At 40.8% G+C, this 18,615-nt stretch overlaps 1 protein-coding gene across 5 annotated transcripts in view; it reads right to left on the bottom strand.

Annotated features, from left to right (window-relative positions):
• The window catches only part of LOC121289217, a 66,838-nt gene that overhangs the window by 38,887 nt on the left and 9,336 nt on the right, over positions 1-18,615 (bottom strand). For 4 of the 5 annotated variants that reach the window (XM_041208432.1, XM_041208454.1, XM_041208441.1 and 1 more), the window contains exons 2-4: positions 11,396-11,581; positions 10,003-10,065; positions 4,041-4,160 (exon numbers count right to left, since the gene is read on the bottom strand). In XM_041208432.1, coding sequence (XP_041064366.1) covers positions 4,041-4,160; positions 10,003-10,065; positions 11,396-11,581 — 369 coding nt within the window. Of the gene's footprint in view, positions 1-4,040; positions 4,161-10,002; positions 10,066-11,395; positions 11,582-17,530; positions 17,575-18,615 lie in introns of those variants that run through there. The other variant, XM_041208463.1, reaches the window with a different exon arrangement.

Raw genomic sequence — 18,615 nt, 5'->3', positions numbered from 1 at the left:
CCCAGGTAAATTTGGATCAAAGATTGGCTGGCAAAACAGAACAATGGGGTGCCTTTACAAAGGAGAAAGCTCAGGTACAGCCAAGATGCATTCCCATGAGGAAACCGAAGCCAGAGCTCCCTGGGTACTGAAAGAGACAGAGAGCGAGATGAACCAAAAAAAGGATGCATAGGACAGATGTCAAGTTGATAATAGAAGTGAGAACCAGATTGAATATAGAAAGTTCAGAGGGGAAGTGAAAAAAGAAAGAGAAGCAAAGAGAGAACATGAGAAGAGACTGGCAGCTAACATAAAAAGAAATCCAATAATCTTCTATAGGTATATAAAAGTAAATGGGTGGTAAAAGGAGTGGAGCTGATTAAGGGCCATAGAGCAGATTTATGAATGGAGGCAGAAGGCACTGCTGAGGTACTAAATGAGTAAACTTTGCATCTGTCTTCACCATGGAAGAAGATATTGCCCAAGCCATAGTGGAAGAGGGGCTAATTTAGGCACTGAATGGGCTAAACATTAATAAAGAGGCATTAGATTGGCTGGCTGTACCAAATTTGATAAGTCACCAGGAACAGATGAGATGTATCCAAGGATACTGAGGGAAGTAAAAGGTGGAAACTGCAGAGGCACCGGCCATAATCTTCCAATCGTCCTTAGATACAGAGGTGGTACCAAAAGACTGGAGAAATGAAAAGGTTATATCCTGGTTTAAAAAGCAGTGCAAGGATATGTCCAGCAGCTATAGGGCAGTCAGCTCAACATCAGCGGTAGAAAAGCTTTTAGACAAGATAATCCCAGACAAAATTAACAGTTACTTGGACAAATGTGGATTAATTAAAGGAAAGCCCACACAAATTTGTTTAGGGCAAATCATGTTTCACTAACTTGCTTGAGTTTTTTGATGAGATAAAAGAGAAGATTGATGAGGGTAATAGAGTTGTGGTGGACATTCAAAAGATGTTTGATAAAGTGCCCCATAACAGGCTTGTCAGTGAAGTTAAAGCCCATAAAATAAAAAGTGGCAGTATGGATAGTAAATTGGCCGAGTAACCAAAAAAAAGAGAACAGTGGCCAACAGTTGTTTTGCAGACTTAAGGAATGTATATAGTAGAGTTTCACAGGGGTCAGTATTAAGACTGGTGCTTTTCTTGATCTATATTAATGACCTAGACTCAAGTGTGCAGGGCACAGTGTCAAAATTTTCAGATGACACAAAATTTAGTAACATTCTGTACTGTGAGGAGGTAAGTGTTAGACTTCAAGTGGACAAAGGCAGGCTGGTGAAATGGCCGGACAGGTAGCAGGTGAAATTTAATGCAAAGAAATGTGAAGTGATGTATTTTCATAGGAAGAATGAGGAGATGAAATTTATAATAAACAATATAATTTTAAACAGTGCAGGATATGTGTACAAATTACTGAAAGCGACAGGGTAGGTTGAGAAAGCGATTAATAAAGTATATGGGCTCCTGAACTTCATAAATAAAGGCATAGAGTACAAAAGGAATGAAATTATCTTTAACCTTAAAAATACTGGTTCCGCCTCAACTGAAGTATTGTGTCCAATTCTGGGTACCACACTTTAAGGAAGGATGTGAAGACATTAGAGGCGGCGCAGAAAAGATTTGCAAGTATGGTACCAGAGATGAGGGACTTCAGTTACATAAACAGATTGGAGAAAGTAGAGCTGTTCTCCTTGGAGAATATTTGACAAATGTGTGCAAAAGCGTGAAGGATCTGCACAGAGCGGTTAGGGAGAAACTGTTCCCATTGGTGGAAGTGTCAAGAGCCACTAATTTAAGGTGACTGGCAAAAGCAATGGGGACAGGAGGAAAACTTTTTCGTTACACAGCAAGTGTACTTATTATCTGAAACATACTCAGCAGTGGTTGTGCGAGGGGAAGGGTTCATTTTTTTTTCCAGCTCTGTAATCGGGGTTAACCGAAGCTCAGGATGGTTCACAATATTGACAAGGCCATACTAATTGCCCATCCCTTGTTGCCTTAGGAGGGCAGTGCCTTTAACTTGAATCATTGCAGTTTTTGTGGTGAAAGTGCTCCACAGCGGTGATCATTTTTAGAATTACAGGATGTTAATAATAGCAACATTAAAGGAACAGCAGACAAGTCTATATCAGGATGGTGTGCGGCCTGAAAGTCGTTGTGTTTCTACATCATTAGTGCTCTTGTCCTTGTCTTTGGTAAAGGGTGGTGCAATTTTGGAATGATACTTTAATGCAGCTGGTAGATTACATATACTGAAACCATTGTATGCAGGTAATGGTCTGAGGGAGATTGAACGTGATTACATGGGGAGCCAATCTAATGAACTGTTCTGCCCTGGATCACATCTAGCTTCTTTAACAGTGATGGTTGCACCCATGCAGGTGAATGGTGAGTATTTCAGCACAATCCTGACTCGAGCCTTGTAAATGGTGATTGATAAGCTTTGAAATACCAGTTGAGCCAAGTCAGAGTACCAGCTTCTGCTCTGCACTTTAAGGCATCGATGGGAACAGACTTGCTAACAATGGTGCCATTAAATATCATGGGAAACTAGCTGAACTTTCTCATCTTCAAGGTGGTCATTACCTGGCACTGGTGGCACGTGTTACTTGCTGCCCATCACCCCAAGCCCGCATATTATCCAATTCCTGCTGAAAGCTACATGGGCAGCTAAGTACAGAGCTAAGTCAACACTGTGGAATCAGTGAACAATGAAGCAGCTTAAGAATTTGCATAAAATGAAGCTTCCCTGATGAACTCCTGCAGTGATATCCTAGGACTGTAATGAGTGGAATCCATCCAACAACCATTACCATGTGTGTCAGATACAACACCAGCTACTGGAGGTTCTTCCTACTGACCCTCGTTGACTTCAGTTTTACTATGCTTTCTTGGTGCCACACTTCATGAAATGTTGCCTTGATGTTGAGAAAGAGCCACCATAGGTCAGGGTGAGCAGAAGGTGAGGTGGGAAGGAGTAAAAGAAATATTATAATATTCATGGGCTTACTGGGGAGGTAGTGATTTTTTTTCAACCAGTCAATGTGAATGAATTCCTCAGCTGCAAAGACCCATACAGCACTGAACAGTTCACTAACAGCTACAGTGGATCATATTGCCAATTTCTCACGTCAGCTATATGCAGACTATCTTGCTTCATTGTCAATGAACAGTGGATTCTGTTTGTGGACGTTCATCTGGCTCTGTTAATTCAAAATCAATTTCAAACTTATCTGCACTTCTGTTTGTACTGATCTGGAGTGTGCTGCTTCTAGCGTCTGTCAGGTTATGCTTCAGCTCAAGGGACAGACAGCGATCCATCAGAGTCACGAGTTCCATTCAATTTGGGAGTTTGAAGATTACTGCTATCATTTCATTAATATTGTGAGATTCTTTGATTTTTCTTCTGTTAGAAAGAACATCCTATCCTTTAATTAATATTAATTACTTATTCTTTACTACAATTTTGGCTGTGCTCAAGTAATAGAAGTATAGTGCCATCTGGCAGTCATTCGAAGATACTGCACTGAGATGTCAAATAAGTCATGTGAATCACTTAATGGACAGCAACTTGATCTTAGATGCTGCCCCACCAGTCCCACTATACTCAAATATGTCATGCATTACAGCGTATATCAGGTGTTTTTATTTAAATCCCTCCTGGTACTCACTTAATTCAAATACTGCTCATTTCTGCCGTACTAAAAGTTCAAGAACAACACTGAATCATGAATTGCACAATTGACTTGGTAGTTCAGAAAATAATTTTTGAAAATACATTTTTAGCCATTTAGTCTGTGGAGCATAATCAACTCTGACAAAAGCGTTATAACTACAATTCATACAAGGAATTCAATCCAAATAAATTCCATTGGAGAAGAGTCCGCATCCAAGACCTGGATAAGTATGTAACAAGACCACTGATGCAGTTCACTCATAACTTTGTAGTTCTGATTACGGCAGCTCAATTTCTCCATTGAAATTGTAGTTGGTATTTCATATTTTTGCATTACCACTAACTATACATTAATACTTACTAACCAATCAGCAGCCCAGCCTGTCGTGCAGCCATGACAACAGCAAATACTGTAGCCCGTTCCTCTGTTGTGGTAGAACGAGTAAGGTATCCAAAAATGCATGCACCAGCACCTGTACCTATGCCTGTAAAGTAAGTATATACCTTTTCAGTGTAAAGTAATAGGTATATGCCTTTTCAGGGGAAATGAGCAAGATACTTAAAGCACCATTTACTGAAATCAATCTTTAATAGTGCATGAGTCTTGTCACAGAGAACAAAATTACTTGCGGCAGACAGCAATAATCAGTCTTTTGCACAGTAGTTTGACATTAACAGCATTTCATGGCTTGAAAACTTAGGATGTTTTCTTTTGCTGAAGGTTAAAGTGTGACCTGATGGATTACTTTATTGGTGATAAACAGTAATTACATGATTTCTTCTATCGATTGGTCAGATAATAATGAAAGCAAATATTTCAAAGAATCTTACCCTTTACATTATACAACCGAAGATCCAATTTAATTTTTTAAAAACCACTGTCACACAGTGAAGATGGTTTCAATAGTGTGCGCACAAATGCACCCAAATTCTTCTTTGTAATTCATCCAATATTCTGTTCTTCAATTAAGTCTACTTTTCTTCTTGTGTAGCATGATTAAAACTAATATCAATAGTTTATAGTTTCAACATTTATTCAATGCTTTATTTCCTAGTCTTATCGCCCTGCATTTTTGACACAGACTTTTACTATTTCTAAGTCCAATCTACATAGATCCTACTGTACCTGATATATCTACTCTAAATTGTTTGCAACCTAAATGTCCCCTTCACAATTATTGGAAAGATTTGACAGTTTTGTCTTCACTCTCACTTCCAAATCACAGGATTATAGGATGTATATATCAAAGGCTTATTTGGCACTACATACTATTTAGTTCCCCATTCCCTAGAAACTTAACTTCCAACTCTAATTCTATCCTTTCCCTGATTTCTTGCTCATGCTGGACTCAATTGTGTTTAAACTTTGTTCAACTCTAGGTTGAAATTCAGGTCCAATATCAAGAACACTTACCATTTCCAGAATATTAGTCACCTATGTCTCTTTGTCAACCCCACTCTTGCCAATACTTTTGTTTCTGCAGATTTAACTGTTCAAAGGGTTCCTAACCAACCTTCGAAGATTCATGCAATATTAATGATCAAGCTTCTGCCGCCTACATCCTATCCAATACTAAATCCAACACACCCACCATCCCTGTAATTGCTCCCCATCCAAGTTTTCTTTACAAATCTCAAGGACAAATAGTGCTCAAATAAATAATTTAGGCTCAATACTTGCAGTATGATTTAGTGGTTTGAATGCAGCAGCACTTTAGGACAAAATGTCACTTTTGTCTTGAATTGCTGTTAACAGAAGCTCAAACTGATGATACAAAGATAGGCGGGCAAATAAGTTGTGAAGACGACATAAGGAGGCTACAAAGGGATGTAGATAGGGTAAGTGAGTGGACAAAGATCTGGCAAATGGAATATAATGTGGGAAAATATGAAGTTGTTCATTTTGGCAGGAAGAATAAAACAGAAGCATATTATCCGTACGGTGAGAGATTGCAGAGCTCGGAGATGCATTGGGATCTGAGTGTCCTAATGCATGAATCACTAAAGGTTGGTCTGCATGTACAACAAGTAATTAGGAAAGCTAATAGAATGCTATCATGTAATGCGAGGGGAATTGAATACAGAAGTAGAGAGGTAATGCTTCAGTTATACAGGGAATTGGTGAAACCACATCTGGAGCACTGTGTAGAGTACTGGTCTCCTTATTTAAAGGAAGGATGTAAATGCATTGGAAGCAGTTCAGAGTAGGTTTACTAGACTAATACGTGGAGTGTCTTATGAGGACTGGTTGGACAGACTAGGCTTCTAGTCTAGTTTAGAAGAGTAAGAGACGACTTGATTGAAACTTATAAGATTCTGCAGGGTCTTGACAGGGTGGATGTGGAAAGGATGTTTCCTTTTGTGGGAGAATCTAGAACTAGGAGTAACTGTTTAAAAGTAAGTGGTTGCCCATTTAAGACAGTCAAGGAGAATTTTTTTCTCTCAGAGGATTGAGCATCTTTGGAATTCTCTTCCTGAAAAGGCAGTGGAAAATATTTTCAAAGTAGTGCTAGATAGATTTTTGATAAGCAAGGGGGGTGAAAGGTTATCGGGGGTAGGTGGGAATGTGGAGTTGAGGTTATAATCAGATCAGCCATGATCTTATTGAATGGCAAAGCAGGCTCAAGGAGCCGAGTGGCCTACTCCTGCTCTTCATTTGAATGTTCAGCAGATGGTGAAATTTGAATTCAATAAAAATCTGTAATTAAAAGGCAAACGCTGACCATGAAACCACGTCAATTGTCGTAAAAACTCATCTGGTTTACTAACGTCCTTTAGGGAAGGAAATTTGCCATCCTTACCTGGTCTGGCCTACATGTGACTCTAGACCCACAGCAATGTGGTCGACTCTTAAATGCCCTCCAAGGTGGCCTTGCAAGCCACTCACTTGTATCAATCTGCTATAAAGTCTAAAAGGAATGGAACCATCCGGATCACCCAGCATCTACCTTGTCACCAGAAACGACAACAGCAAACTTGGCCCTGCCAACCCTGCAAAGTCTTCCTTACTAACATCTGGGGGCTAGTGGCAAAATTGCTGTCTCACTGACTAGTCAAGCAATGGTCTGACATTCTCTGTAAGGTACGTTTCCTTGAGTATGTCCCAGAGACCACCATTACCATCCCTACATCCTGTCTTGGCAGGACAGACCCAGCAGAGGTGACAGCACAGTGGTACACAGTCATGAGGGAGTTGCCCTGGTAGGACTCCACTTCAACTCCAGACCCCATGAAGTCTCATGGTACCAGGTCAAACATGGGCAAGAAACCTCTTGCTGATCACAACGTACTGCCACTCCACCCCCCCCACCCCCACAAACCCCCAACGCCATCAGCTGATGAATCAGTACTCCTCCATGTTAAACACCACTTGGAGGAAACACAGATTGGCAAGAGCACAGAATGTACTCTGGGTGGGGGACTTCAATGTTTGTCACCAAGAGTGGCTCAGCAGCACCACTACAGACCGAGCTGGCCAAGTCCCAAAGAACATAGCTGCTAGACTGGATCTGTGGCAGGTGGCGAGGGAACCAACAAGGAAAATACGTGACCTCATCCTCACCAACCTGCCTGCCGCAGAAGCATCTGTCCGTGACAGTATCGGTAAGAGTGACCACTGCACAGTCCTTGTGAGACCAAGACCTGTCTTCACATTAAGGATGCCCTCCATCGTATTGTGTGGCACTACAAACATGCTAAGTGGGATAGATTTCGAACAGATCTAACAACTCAAGACTGGGCAAACATGAGGAGTGGTGGGCCATTGGCAGCAGCATTGTACTCGATCACAATCTCTGCAGGCCTACCACATCCAGTTGCGAATAGTGGTGGACAAGTAAACAACTTACTGGAGGAGGAGGCTCCACAAATATCCCCATCCTCAATGATGGGGGAGCCCAGCATCAGTGAAAAAGGTAAGCTTGAAGTATTCATAACAATCTTCAGCCATAAGTGCAGAGTGGATGATCCATCTCAGTCTCCTATGGAGGTCCCCAGAATCACAGGTGCCAGTCTTCAGCCAATTCAATTCACTTTGTGATATCAAGGAACAGCTGAAGGCACTGGACACTGCAAAAGCTATGGACTCTGACAACATTCTGGAAATAGTACTGAAGACTTGTACTCAAGAACTTGCCATGCCCATGGCCAAGCTGCTCCAATACAGCTACAACACAGGCATCTTACCCAGCAATGTTGAAAATTACCCAGGTATGCCTTTACAGAAAAAGCAGGGAAAATTACTGCCCCATCAGTCTGCTCTCCATCATCAGTAAAGTAATGGAAGGGGTCATCAACAGTGCTATCAATCGACACTTGCTTAGCAATAACCTGCTCACTGACGCTCAGTTTGGGTTCCACCAGGGCCACTCAGCTCCTGACCTCAGTACAGTCTTGGTTCAAACATGGACAAAAGAGCTGAACTCCAGAGGTGAGGTGAGTGACTGCCCTTGACATCAAAGCAGCATTTGACCATGTGTAGCATCAAGATGCCCTAGCAGAATTGGAGTCAATGAGAATCAGGGGGAAAACTCTCCACTGGTTGGAGTCATACCTAGCACAAAGGAAGATGCTGTGGTTGTTGGAGGTCAATCATATCAGCTCCAGGACATCACTGCAGGACTTCCTCAGGCCCAGCCACCGTCAGCTGCTTTATCAATGACCTTCCTTCCATCATAAGGTCAGAAATGGGGATGTTCGCTGATGATTGCACAATGTTCAGCACCACTTGCGACTCCTCAGATACTGAGGCAGTCCATGTCCAAATGCAGCAGGGCCTGGACAATATCCAGGCTTGGGCTGACAAGTGGCAAGTAACATTCGCGCCACACAAATGGCAGGCAATGACCATCTCCAATAAGAGAGAATTTAACTATTGCCCCTTGACATTCAATGGCATTACCATTGCTGAATCCCCCACTATCAACATTGTGGGGATTACCATTGACCAGAAACCGAACTGAACTGGTCATATAAATACTGTGGCTGCAAGAGGTCAGAGGCTAGGGATCCTGTGGAGACTAATGTACCTCCTGACTTCCCAAAGCCTGTCCACCATCTACAAGGCACAAGTCAGGGGTGTAATGGAATACCCTCCACTTGCCTGGATAAGTGCAGCTCCAACAATACTCAAGAAGCTTGACATCATCCAAGGCAAAGCCGCCTGTTTGATTGACACCCCATCCAGTCCCTCCACCACCAACCCACAGTGGCATCAGTGTGTGCCACCTACAAGATGCAGAACTGACTAAGCTTCCTTAGACAGCACCTTCCAAGCCAATAACCACTACCATCTAGAAGGACAAGGGCAGCAGACACATGGGAACACCACCACCTGCAAGTTCCCCTCCAAGCCATTCATGATCCTGACTTGGAAATATATCCCAGTTCCTTCACTGTCACTGGGTCAAAATCCTGGAACTCCCCCCATAACAGCACTGTGGGTGTACCTACACCACATGGACTGCAAGTGGTTTAAGAGGCCAGCTCACCACCACCACCTAAAGGGCAATTAGGGATGGGCAATGAATGCTGGCCTCACCAACGATGCCCACATCCCATGAATGAATAAAAAAAAACTTTTCACAACAGCTTGGTATCGGTCAGTACAGTCTCCAAAAAAAAATCCAGGAGATGCCTCCAAAAAACAACCCCAGTAACAATATAGACATTACTGAGATGCAGTTGCTTGACCGTTAGCTAGTAAAGTACCTTCCCCAGGTAAATTATGCAGAATTTCTTCTTGAAGCAGTTTTGTAGTAAAAAAAAGTGGCAGCAAATAATACAGTATTACTAGCGGAACTGTCTGCAGTTATAGTTAATCAGTTATCCCCATTCTCTGAATTCAGTTATAGTGTAACTGAATACAGTTACTATAATTGTATACAGTATAACTGAACATAAACTATGACTGTATTCAGTTATACTAAGTCCACCAGTTGTAAAGAGTCAACATTATAAACACTGCCAAATTAATGATGTTATACACAGTGGGTCCTGTGATCTATGCATATTCTGCCTACTTATCTAAATATGACATTGTACTATCGATTTCTTGCCAAATCGATGATATTGAAATAATATACTTCATTAGTGCTTTCCTTTAGAAAAAAGGGGAGAGATGAAGACACATATCACCAAATTATTTCAAATGAAACAGAATAGGTATCTGTATCAAGAATCCCAAATTTTACCCAACGGCATTAAAATTAACCAATTATTTTACCTTTTCATAATAGTGCCCTTATGTATAAAGCAAATCAAGGTAGTAAAGGAAGATGAAGGAAAGTTTTCCTTGACAATAACACAGCTGTTGATGATTCAACTTACCTGCTACAAGCCGACTACCAAGTAGTAACCATTTTGAATATCCCATGAAGTACATAAAGTTGCCTAAAAACAAAATTAATTATTTTGATCTCAAAAAATTAATATTTTTACCTTTATTACATCTCATCAAAATGCTGTTCACAAAAAGCTAAGAGCTACAGACAAGGTAAGTTAGCTTTGGAAGAAGGGCAGGAAGTTTTTTGAGCGGGATCATTTCAGAATTAGCAACATCGGCCAGGATTTTCCAGCCCCATCGCGGGCGGCACCCACTGTGGGTGAGGTGCCCCAGCCAGAAGTCCATTGACTTTCGACAAGCAGGTACAGAAAATCCTGCCCATCGGGTCAGTCCTGCACCATGTGTATTCTGATATCATCCAAAATTGTTCACCAGTCATTCTCTTTCAGTGGTGAATTAATTGACCATATGTATTTTTTGGCATAAATAAAAACAAAATCCTGGAAATACTCAATATGTCTGGTACCTCCCATGGAGAAAGATCTTTCATCAGAATCAAAAAGCCTGGATTCAAAGAGCAGGTTACATGGACAGAATAAGGAGTTTCAAAGTTCCACTGTCCCCATATACTTGTGCCTCATTTGACTCCAACAGGTTTCCCTGTCTGGATATCATCTTGATTCAGTCAGGCAGTGAGCACTCCAACGCAGGCCACAGGACCAATGGGTCCACAATTACGGGGGTTGATTCCTGACCAAAGGGGCCTGTCCAGTGGGAGGCAGGAGTCTGATGGATGGAAAGGAGCTTGGGGGCCCAGGGAGGGTAGTGCATCCATTCCTCCTGCTCCACAAGCAATGCTATGAAAAGATGTACTCCTCCCCGAAGCTTCTGCTGTCAGGTTTCCTGAGACCTGGGAAACCTGGCCACCCACTGTAAAACCTCCAAAACAGCTTAAAATAAGAGGCTGCAAGCCTCATTAAAATATTCAAATTCCCGCCTTGGAAAATTTGGAAGCAAGCAGATTAGAGTCAGGATTCAGATTTTTTAAAATATTCGCATCTAACCTGAACCCTCCCACCCTTTTGTGCGTGCTAAAAATCAGCCCACTCCACTTGATCTGATATCCCCTCTTCTCCAGCAATTCCACATCTTTACATTTTTGTATACTTTTTGAACATAACAACTGATTGAGCATGAAATGCCTGTTCTACAAGTTACTGCTTTGTAAACTGGGTAGAGATGGGATAAGAAGCAATATATTTAAAATATCTGGTGAAATACTGTCCAAACTTCCACTACCTCAATGCAAATAATGCAACTTTTGTCTCCCCCCTCCACCCATTATTCCACCCACAATTCTCCACTCCTGAACAGCTACAACTGTAATTATTATTATATCCGTCAATGGACAAAAAAGGTGGGGTAGAGTTAACTTACCTGCGATCTCAAATAAATTAGCAAATAATATGATGGCTTTTGTCCTCCGTGTTCTGTCTGACACACGTCCAAAGATGGGGCTTGCAATCAGCCCACTAAAACTGAATGCAGATAGCCCCAGGCCCAGAAAATAAGGTTCAGCATGAAGAGTCTGAAGATATGCCCAGATTGTTGGAAGTATTACAGCTGAAACAAGAAAGATAAAAAAAACATTTTAGATAACACCTTAAATTATGCCTGCATAGAAATGAGTTACAGAATCACAGAATTGTAACAGCACAGAAGGTAGCCATTCAGCCCGATGTGCCTGTGCTGGCTCTATGAATGAGCTATTCCCTTTATGCCATTCCTCCATCTTCTCCCCGTAACCTTGCACATTCTTCCTTTTCAGATAGCAGTCTAATTCCCTTTTGAATGCTTCGATTGAACCTGCTTCATTTTCACTACAGTCATTTAAATTTAGAAATACCAATGCACCTCCAGTGACGTTGCTCATGTTAAGTCTCATCATTTGGGTGAGTGTATCACTCTGTTGCCAAGGTGAAGTTATGTCCCTTTGAGTCCAAAGTCTAATTGCTTCCAAGTAAACACTGGTTGAACTCAAAGATAAATTGTCCTTTAGAATGCAGTTCAGAGCATTTTTCTTTTAAATCTAAGGTTAGTTTCTAAATTCAGTCAGGGACTACAGACAGAACACGCACAGACAGAGGCGAGGGCAAGAGATTGCAAGGCAGAGAGCGTGGGAGGGAGTGGGAGGGAGTGGGAGGGAGTGGGAGGGAGTGGGAGGGAGTGGGAGGGAGTGGGAGGGAGTGGGAGGGAGTGGGAGGGAGTGGGAGGGAGTGGGAGGGAGTGGGAGGGAGTGGGAGGGAGTGGGAGGGAGTGGGAGGGAGCGAGCGAGACAGCACAGGGGCAGGCAAGGGACAGCAAGAAAGAATTGGTGAGAGCAGGCATGTGGGTTAGGGAGAGAGCATGAGAAAGAACAGGGGTTGGTGAGACAGAGAAAGAATAATAAAAAGCAGACAGGTGGGAGTGTGAAGAGCAGAACAGAGAGATAGCACATACGTGCATGAGCAGAAAGGGAGAGCCCAAAGGAGAAAAAGCAGGTGGGCAAAAGAGAGAAAAAGAACAAATGGGTGAAGGAGAGCATGAGTGAGAGTGATGTTCACTTTTGCAAGAAGTGGGCAGGACAGGGAAGGAGCAAGAGTGAGTGCGAGACCAGTGAGGTGGGGGGGAGGGGGGGTGCAGGATCAAGATGGCTTTGTGGGGAGGGGAAAAAGAGGCAGAGAGGGAGGCGGAGAGGGAGGGAGTGGGGCACAGGGAGGCAGAGAGGGAGGGAGTGGGGCACAGGGAGGCAGAGAGGGAGGGAGAGGCGCTGGCAGACAGGCAGAGCGAGTGTGAGGCAGGCAGAGGGAGGGATGGACAGAAGCAGCAAGCCCGGGAAAGGGGCAGGGGTGGGTGAGCAAGAGAGACAGATAGACAGACAGTGAGTGAGCAAGAGCAAGAGTGGATGCTTCAGAGAAAGCAAACACAAGAAACAGCAAATGGACCAGAGAGAAAAGAAAAAGGGTGAAAGAGTGGACAGGAGCTCGCACGAGCAGGGCTCAAGAGAATGATTGGCACGTGTGGGCTCTTACTTGCATGCAAAGGAAAAGACACAAAAAATAATCCGAGGCAAACAAAGCCAGACAGCAACAGTATTTTGTTTATAATCGCAACAAGAGCAATTTCACATTTTAGCCCATTAACTAAAACAAGCATTTAGTTAATTAAGTTACCACATTAAATGTTTTACAAGTTTATTGAAATATATAAGCTTCACATACAGTGTACTGCATTGTGGGTTCTATACCAAAACAATTTGTAAACTAAGAATGATAGCTATACAAAAAGGCTTTAAGAATGAATTTGTGTAAGCCCCTCAACCTATTGATTAAAGCATCCAGATGATGTTTATAATATAACTTTATGTCATTTCTGCAAAAATAAAGAGTTGGTATCAACATCAGTGCAGACATGGGAGACCACACGCTTTTAAGTTCCAAGTTTTAAAAAAGTTTTAAAACAAATGTGAGGCAGTGAGCTCAATTTAATTATTTGATCACATTTCTCCAAAATTCATTGACCAGAAATTGTATCAAATATACACATTGGGCTGTGAAAAATTAGAGAATTAAATTCCACCTTGTAGGTCCCAAAAATATCTGCATTTAAAAATTAACAATCGATTTTGAGATCAGCTATTAATATTTACACTAACTGAAGTAAACCATTCAACAACAGTTACAAAAGTGTTACTTTATTACGTCAAAGTAGCAAAGTAGTAGTTAATGATTATTGCAATACCCTCGGAATCAGTTTTTTGCCTTCAGAAGCTTTAAAATGATTACAGCTATTTTGCTGGTTAAAATGCTGTCTGTTGGATCATTTTTATCACATATTAGTGATGTAGCTTCTGCAAGCTCATTGGGATGGATTTCAAATATACAAATGGCATGAGCTGGAAAATCCAACTGTCGCTCTGGAAAAATTACGGCAGTTGTCCAGTGTACTCTCGGCAAAGGCCCAGTTTAAGCTCAATGTCACGTGGTAGTTATTCTTCCTCCCTAAGGTTCAATAGTTCACTTAACTTTTTCTATCCATTTTACTGAATATTTACAGAGCAGCCTGCTGCTACACCATTCCTACTAAACACCAAAGTGACTGCAGAATATTAGGTTTGCTTAGCCTTGTAACGTATTTTGCTGGTTTTGGCTCCATTTTGTACAAGGTATTACAATGCCAATTCACATTCAAAACATGTTTAAAAAGATTGAATGCAGCAAAAAATTATTTACACATTGAAATTTTAAAACAGTGCAAAATACTTATTTAAATTTCAAAATCACAAAAAGCTGATATGTCACATATGCCTACAACATCATCAATTAGTCCATTGTAATGTAGACCAGTAAGACCCTAACATTAAGCTTTGCTCACAAAATGACAACATGAATCAATTCGATCTTTTGAAAAGAAAATATTGTCATTACTGCTGGCAGTTCATGCTCACTACACATGCTCAAAAAGTATTCATATAAAAATATCAGTGAGGAAACATCAGAACATGCCTGGTTACCAAAACACATGTTATTACTTAATTAATGTTTAAGATTTCACTGAGGTTCCTAGAACAAGTAGTAAAAAATCTACCCTCAAGGATTCCTTCGAGGTGGAAACACCATTAATCTTAAAGTTTTATCCCAAAGTAATGCTTTTCCTCAATAACTCCAGCAGCATCAGTTATTCAGAAATTTAGTTGGTTCCAAATCAAGTTACAGAATGCTATTTACATCAGATTTTGCTAAATAAAACCAATTTATGATGTAACGAAAGTAAAATACTTTTCATAATATTTTTCTGGTTTATTGTGAAGTAGGTTTATGGGGGTAAGTATAGTTGGATCTGTCTGTGTGTGATTTAATTACATTTGGAGTCAAGTAGACTGCAAGTTTCAAATCATCAAAAGAAGCTAGGTGCTTGACATGCTAATAGGTAAATATGGATGCTCGCTTAACACGTAAGGTGTGAAGGGAATTTGCATTTTTAGATAAATTAAGGGACATTTGGATTTCAAAAGGATTTTAGTCTGTTTACAACTAGCCACGCAAGCAAGGCTAAGGAATGTGTTTATTTTTCCCAAAGATTACTGACAATATATAGTGGCAACATGAAAGGTTTATTATGATAAAGATACAGTCCCAAAGACATATACAAAAATAGAGTTTACATATTAAAAAGAGAGAAACATACATAAAGGAGAATAAAAGGCTGTATGTCAGAAGGCCATGTAAGATCTAATAGGAGTGTAGCCTTAATGAAGCCTCCAGCATTTGTGCATAAGTCTGCTATACAACGAAACTGAAGTTGGGAAAAAAAACATTTGTAATTCCATTGTCAAGTGGGCATTGTGTTAACTTACTGCTTCTGTTTTAAATCTAAAAACTATTCTGGACTGTTGCCTTAAAGGAACTGTAACTGGGGATCAGGTTAATTAGGAATTTTAGAAGTTATTATAGTAGTCAGTAATTATAGTCTTACATATGTGCTTGAAATCTTTTATATTTTGTTAATAGAGATTTTATTTTAATTTTTAAAATCTCTTGGTAGACTTATTACTTCTGAATTCAGTACACACATCTTGTAACAAATACAAACTGCAAAACCATTGTGATAGCGCAACCAAAGTTTTCCTCATGGATTTGCTCCGCCTGTGCGCACAAATCATTTGCCACGTGATAACAATGAGAAAGTCCTTTATCAAACTGGAAACGCAGAAAATCACAACAATTTTTTTTTATATATTCGCTCATGGGATGTGGGCATTTCAGGCTAGGCCAGCATTGACTGCTCATCCCTAACTGCCCTTGTTCAGGGGGCATTTAAGAGTCAACCAAATTGTTGTGGACCTGGAGCCACACGTGGGCCCGACCAGATGGGTTTTCACGACAGTCGGCAATGGCTTTATGATCATCATCAGACTTTTAATAACAGATTTTTTACTGAATTCAAATTTCACCTTCTGCCATGGCAGGATTCGAACCCTGGTCCCCAAAGCATTACCCTGGGTCTCTGGAATACTAGTCCAGTGAAAATACCACTATGCCATCACCTCCCCAGTTTACAACATCTTAATCAGTACCAAGCCAAAGATAAATAGTGATGTAATTGGAGGGATTAATAAGCCAATTATGTGATTAATATTTGCTACTATCCACACCAGCAACGAACCTGGAAAGCAATGAGGGAGTGAGGAAGGGGAAATATAGTATTTGCGCAAGTTACAGGTTTATCTCCAAAGATCCAACTTGAATATCTCAGGTCAGGAAGTCACAATACGTACACTATTCTCCCACTTTTCTGAAATGAAGTATGGACACCATGAAGAATATAAAGGCTCAGAAACAACTCCATGCAATATTATTCCTCATTTAGAGAGAGTGATTTTTTTCTTTTATTACTGCAATATCTTATACATTGAAGTGTGTCTGAGGATATGGTTGTTTTTACATTGGCCCTTAACCTGATGTATCCTTTATCAGAGTTGATAGATTTGCTGGTTTCGATTAGGTTTGTAAAGAACGGATTAACAAAACAGCAAAAAAGATATCTCAATTTAAAGCACCACATCATAAAATATTAATCCATAGCATGACTGGATTTCATCTGCTAATTTACTCCTTCAGCTTTACTAACCAAATCAAGTATTTTCCCATATTACCAGTCTAGAACAAATGGTTTACTTAACAGGCTTAGCATTAACCAACAATTAAGTTAATGTTCCTATTATCGCTAATAATTGACATCCAGCTTCAGTGCTCATATTCCAAACTCTCCTTAGGGTCCATAATATACACACTTGGATGTGGCTTCCAAGAACACTGCATGAGTAAAAAGTACAATAACTATTATTTAAGTTATGTGGTCACATTTTAACATTGTGACAAAAGTTTAAACAAGAGAACAGTAATTTTGGGTACCATAAGCCACTTCTTCACCACACAAGACTCTTCTTCCATCTTCCTCCTAAACTCAAGGGTGCCATATACAGTGCAAAACAATTGTGCCTAATAAATAAAATCTACGGGGTGATGCAGCTAAAGGTACCCAAATTCAGAACTGTTCATTACACTATGTGATGTTTTTAGACTGGCTTGAGTCCCAGTTGTGCAAAAGCACTTGCACAATTGACACAACGGTGTGCGCATTGTGTACCACCTTTAACAGAAAACTGTCTCAAACTGCTTCAAAAGGTGCAATCAGTTAACATTGGCCTGTATCACCATTATGTGTTACAGGAGTGTGATAGAATACTCCCCAGTTGCCTGGATGAATACAGCTCCCACAACACTCAAGAAACTTGACACCATCCAGGACAAAGCAGCCCGCTTGATTGGCACCACACCCACAAACATTCACTCCCTCCACCACCAACACACAGTAGCAGCAGTGTGTACCAACTACAAAATGCATTGCAGGAATTCACCAAAGCTCCTTAGACAGCACCTTCCAAACCCATGACCACTACCATCTAGAAGGGCAAGGGCAGCAGATAGATGGGAACACCACCACCTGGAAGTTCCCCTCCAAGTCACTCACCATCCTGACTTGGAAATATATCACTGTTCCTTCAGTGTTGCTGAGTCAAAATCCTGGATCTCCCTTCCCAACAGCACTGTGAGTGTACCTACACCACATGGACTGCAGCAGTTCAAGAAAGCAGCTCACCACCACCTTCTCAAGGGCAACTAGGGATGAGCAATAAATGCTGGCCCAGCCAGCAAAGTCCACTTCCCGTGAATGAATGAAAGAAACAGGAGCCTTCAAAGCTTCTTAGAGATGTTTCAACATTTGAACAAAACAACATGGGTGTGATTCCCAGCATGCACCTCATTTTGATTTATCTGGCAATTAGCCACCACCATAATCAGAGAAACAATTATGCATTTTTAAATTTAACACTTCAATTCCAATTAATAACACTGGAGAGAAAACAGAAACCATTAAAACTTATTGGGAATTTAACACTTTCTGCTGTAACACAACTCCTATTTTTCCATGTAACTTTACTCAACCTTGGAACATCAGGAACATCATGATCTGATAACACAGAAGTACAGCCAATGATGCATTCACACTAGGTATGCTGAATGCAGCATATGCTCAGAATTAAATATTGGAGAAATGTTTATTTAATATTGTGGATGTTTAGAGCTTGGAGCTTTTCTCTAACAAATAAAATGATAAAGTGAGCTAAACAATCAGAATTATTAAAGTAGTACTAATCTGGACTCAGGGCCCAAACAGAATAAGGCAGAATGAGACTCCCTTCTTTGGGGAATCTCACTCCACTTTGGAGTCAGGTCAGGCACTGACCTAGACTTTTGCAAACCCAAACCAACATCCTCTGTTTTGTATTCCACTGGTTTGTCCTTATTTTCAAAGGAGTTTCTTGTGCTGTCCTCTAGCCAGAGAGAAAATTACAAGAATGCTGTAATACGGGTGCATTTGTACAGTACTGTACCCAAAATATTGTTTTCTGACTTAAATTTCTATAACAGTTTTACAATAACACTGGGCAACCAAATAAACTTTTAGATTGAAGATGCCCTCAGTCTGACTATCTTACAAAGGCCTTCTGCCTTTTTCAATATGTACACTGTAATATTACTTATTCTACTTTA

Source organism: Carcharodon carcharias, chromosome 2 (genome assembly GCF_017639515.1).
Source record: "Carcharodon carcharias isolate sCarCar2 chromosome 2, sCarCar2.pri, whole genome shotgun sequence".
NCBI classification, from domain to species: Eukaryota; Metazoa; Chordata; class Chondrichthyes; order Lamniformes; family Lamnidae; genus Carcharodon; species Carcharodon carcharias.
The sequence above is the reverse complement of the archived record's forward strand: the minus strand, read 5'-3'. Positions and strand labels throughout refer to the sequence as shown.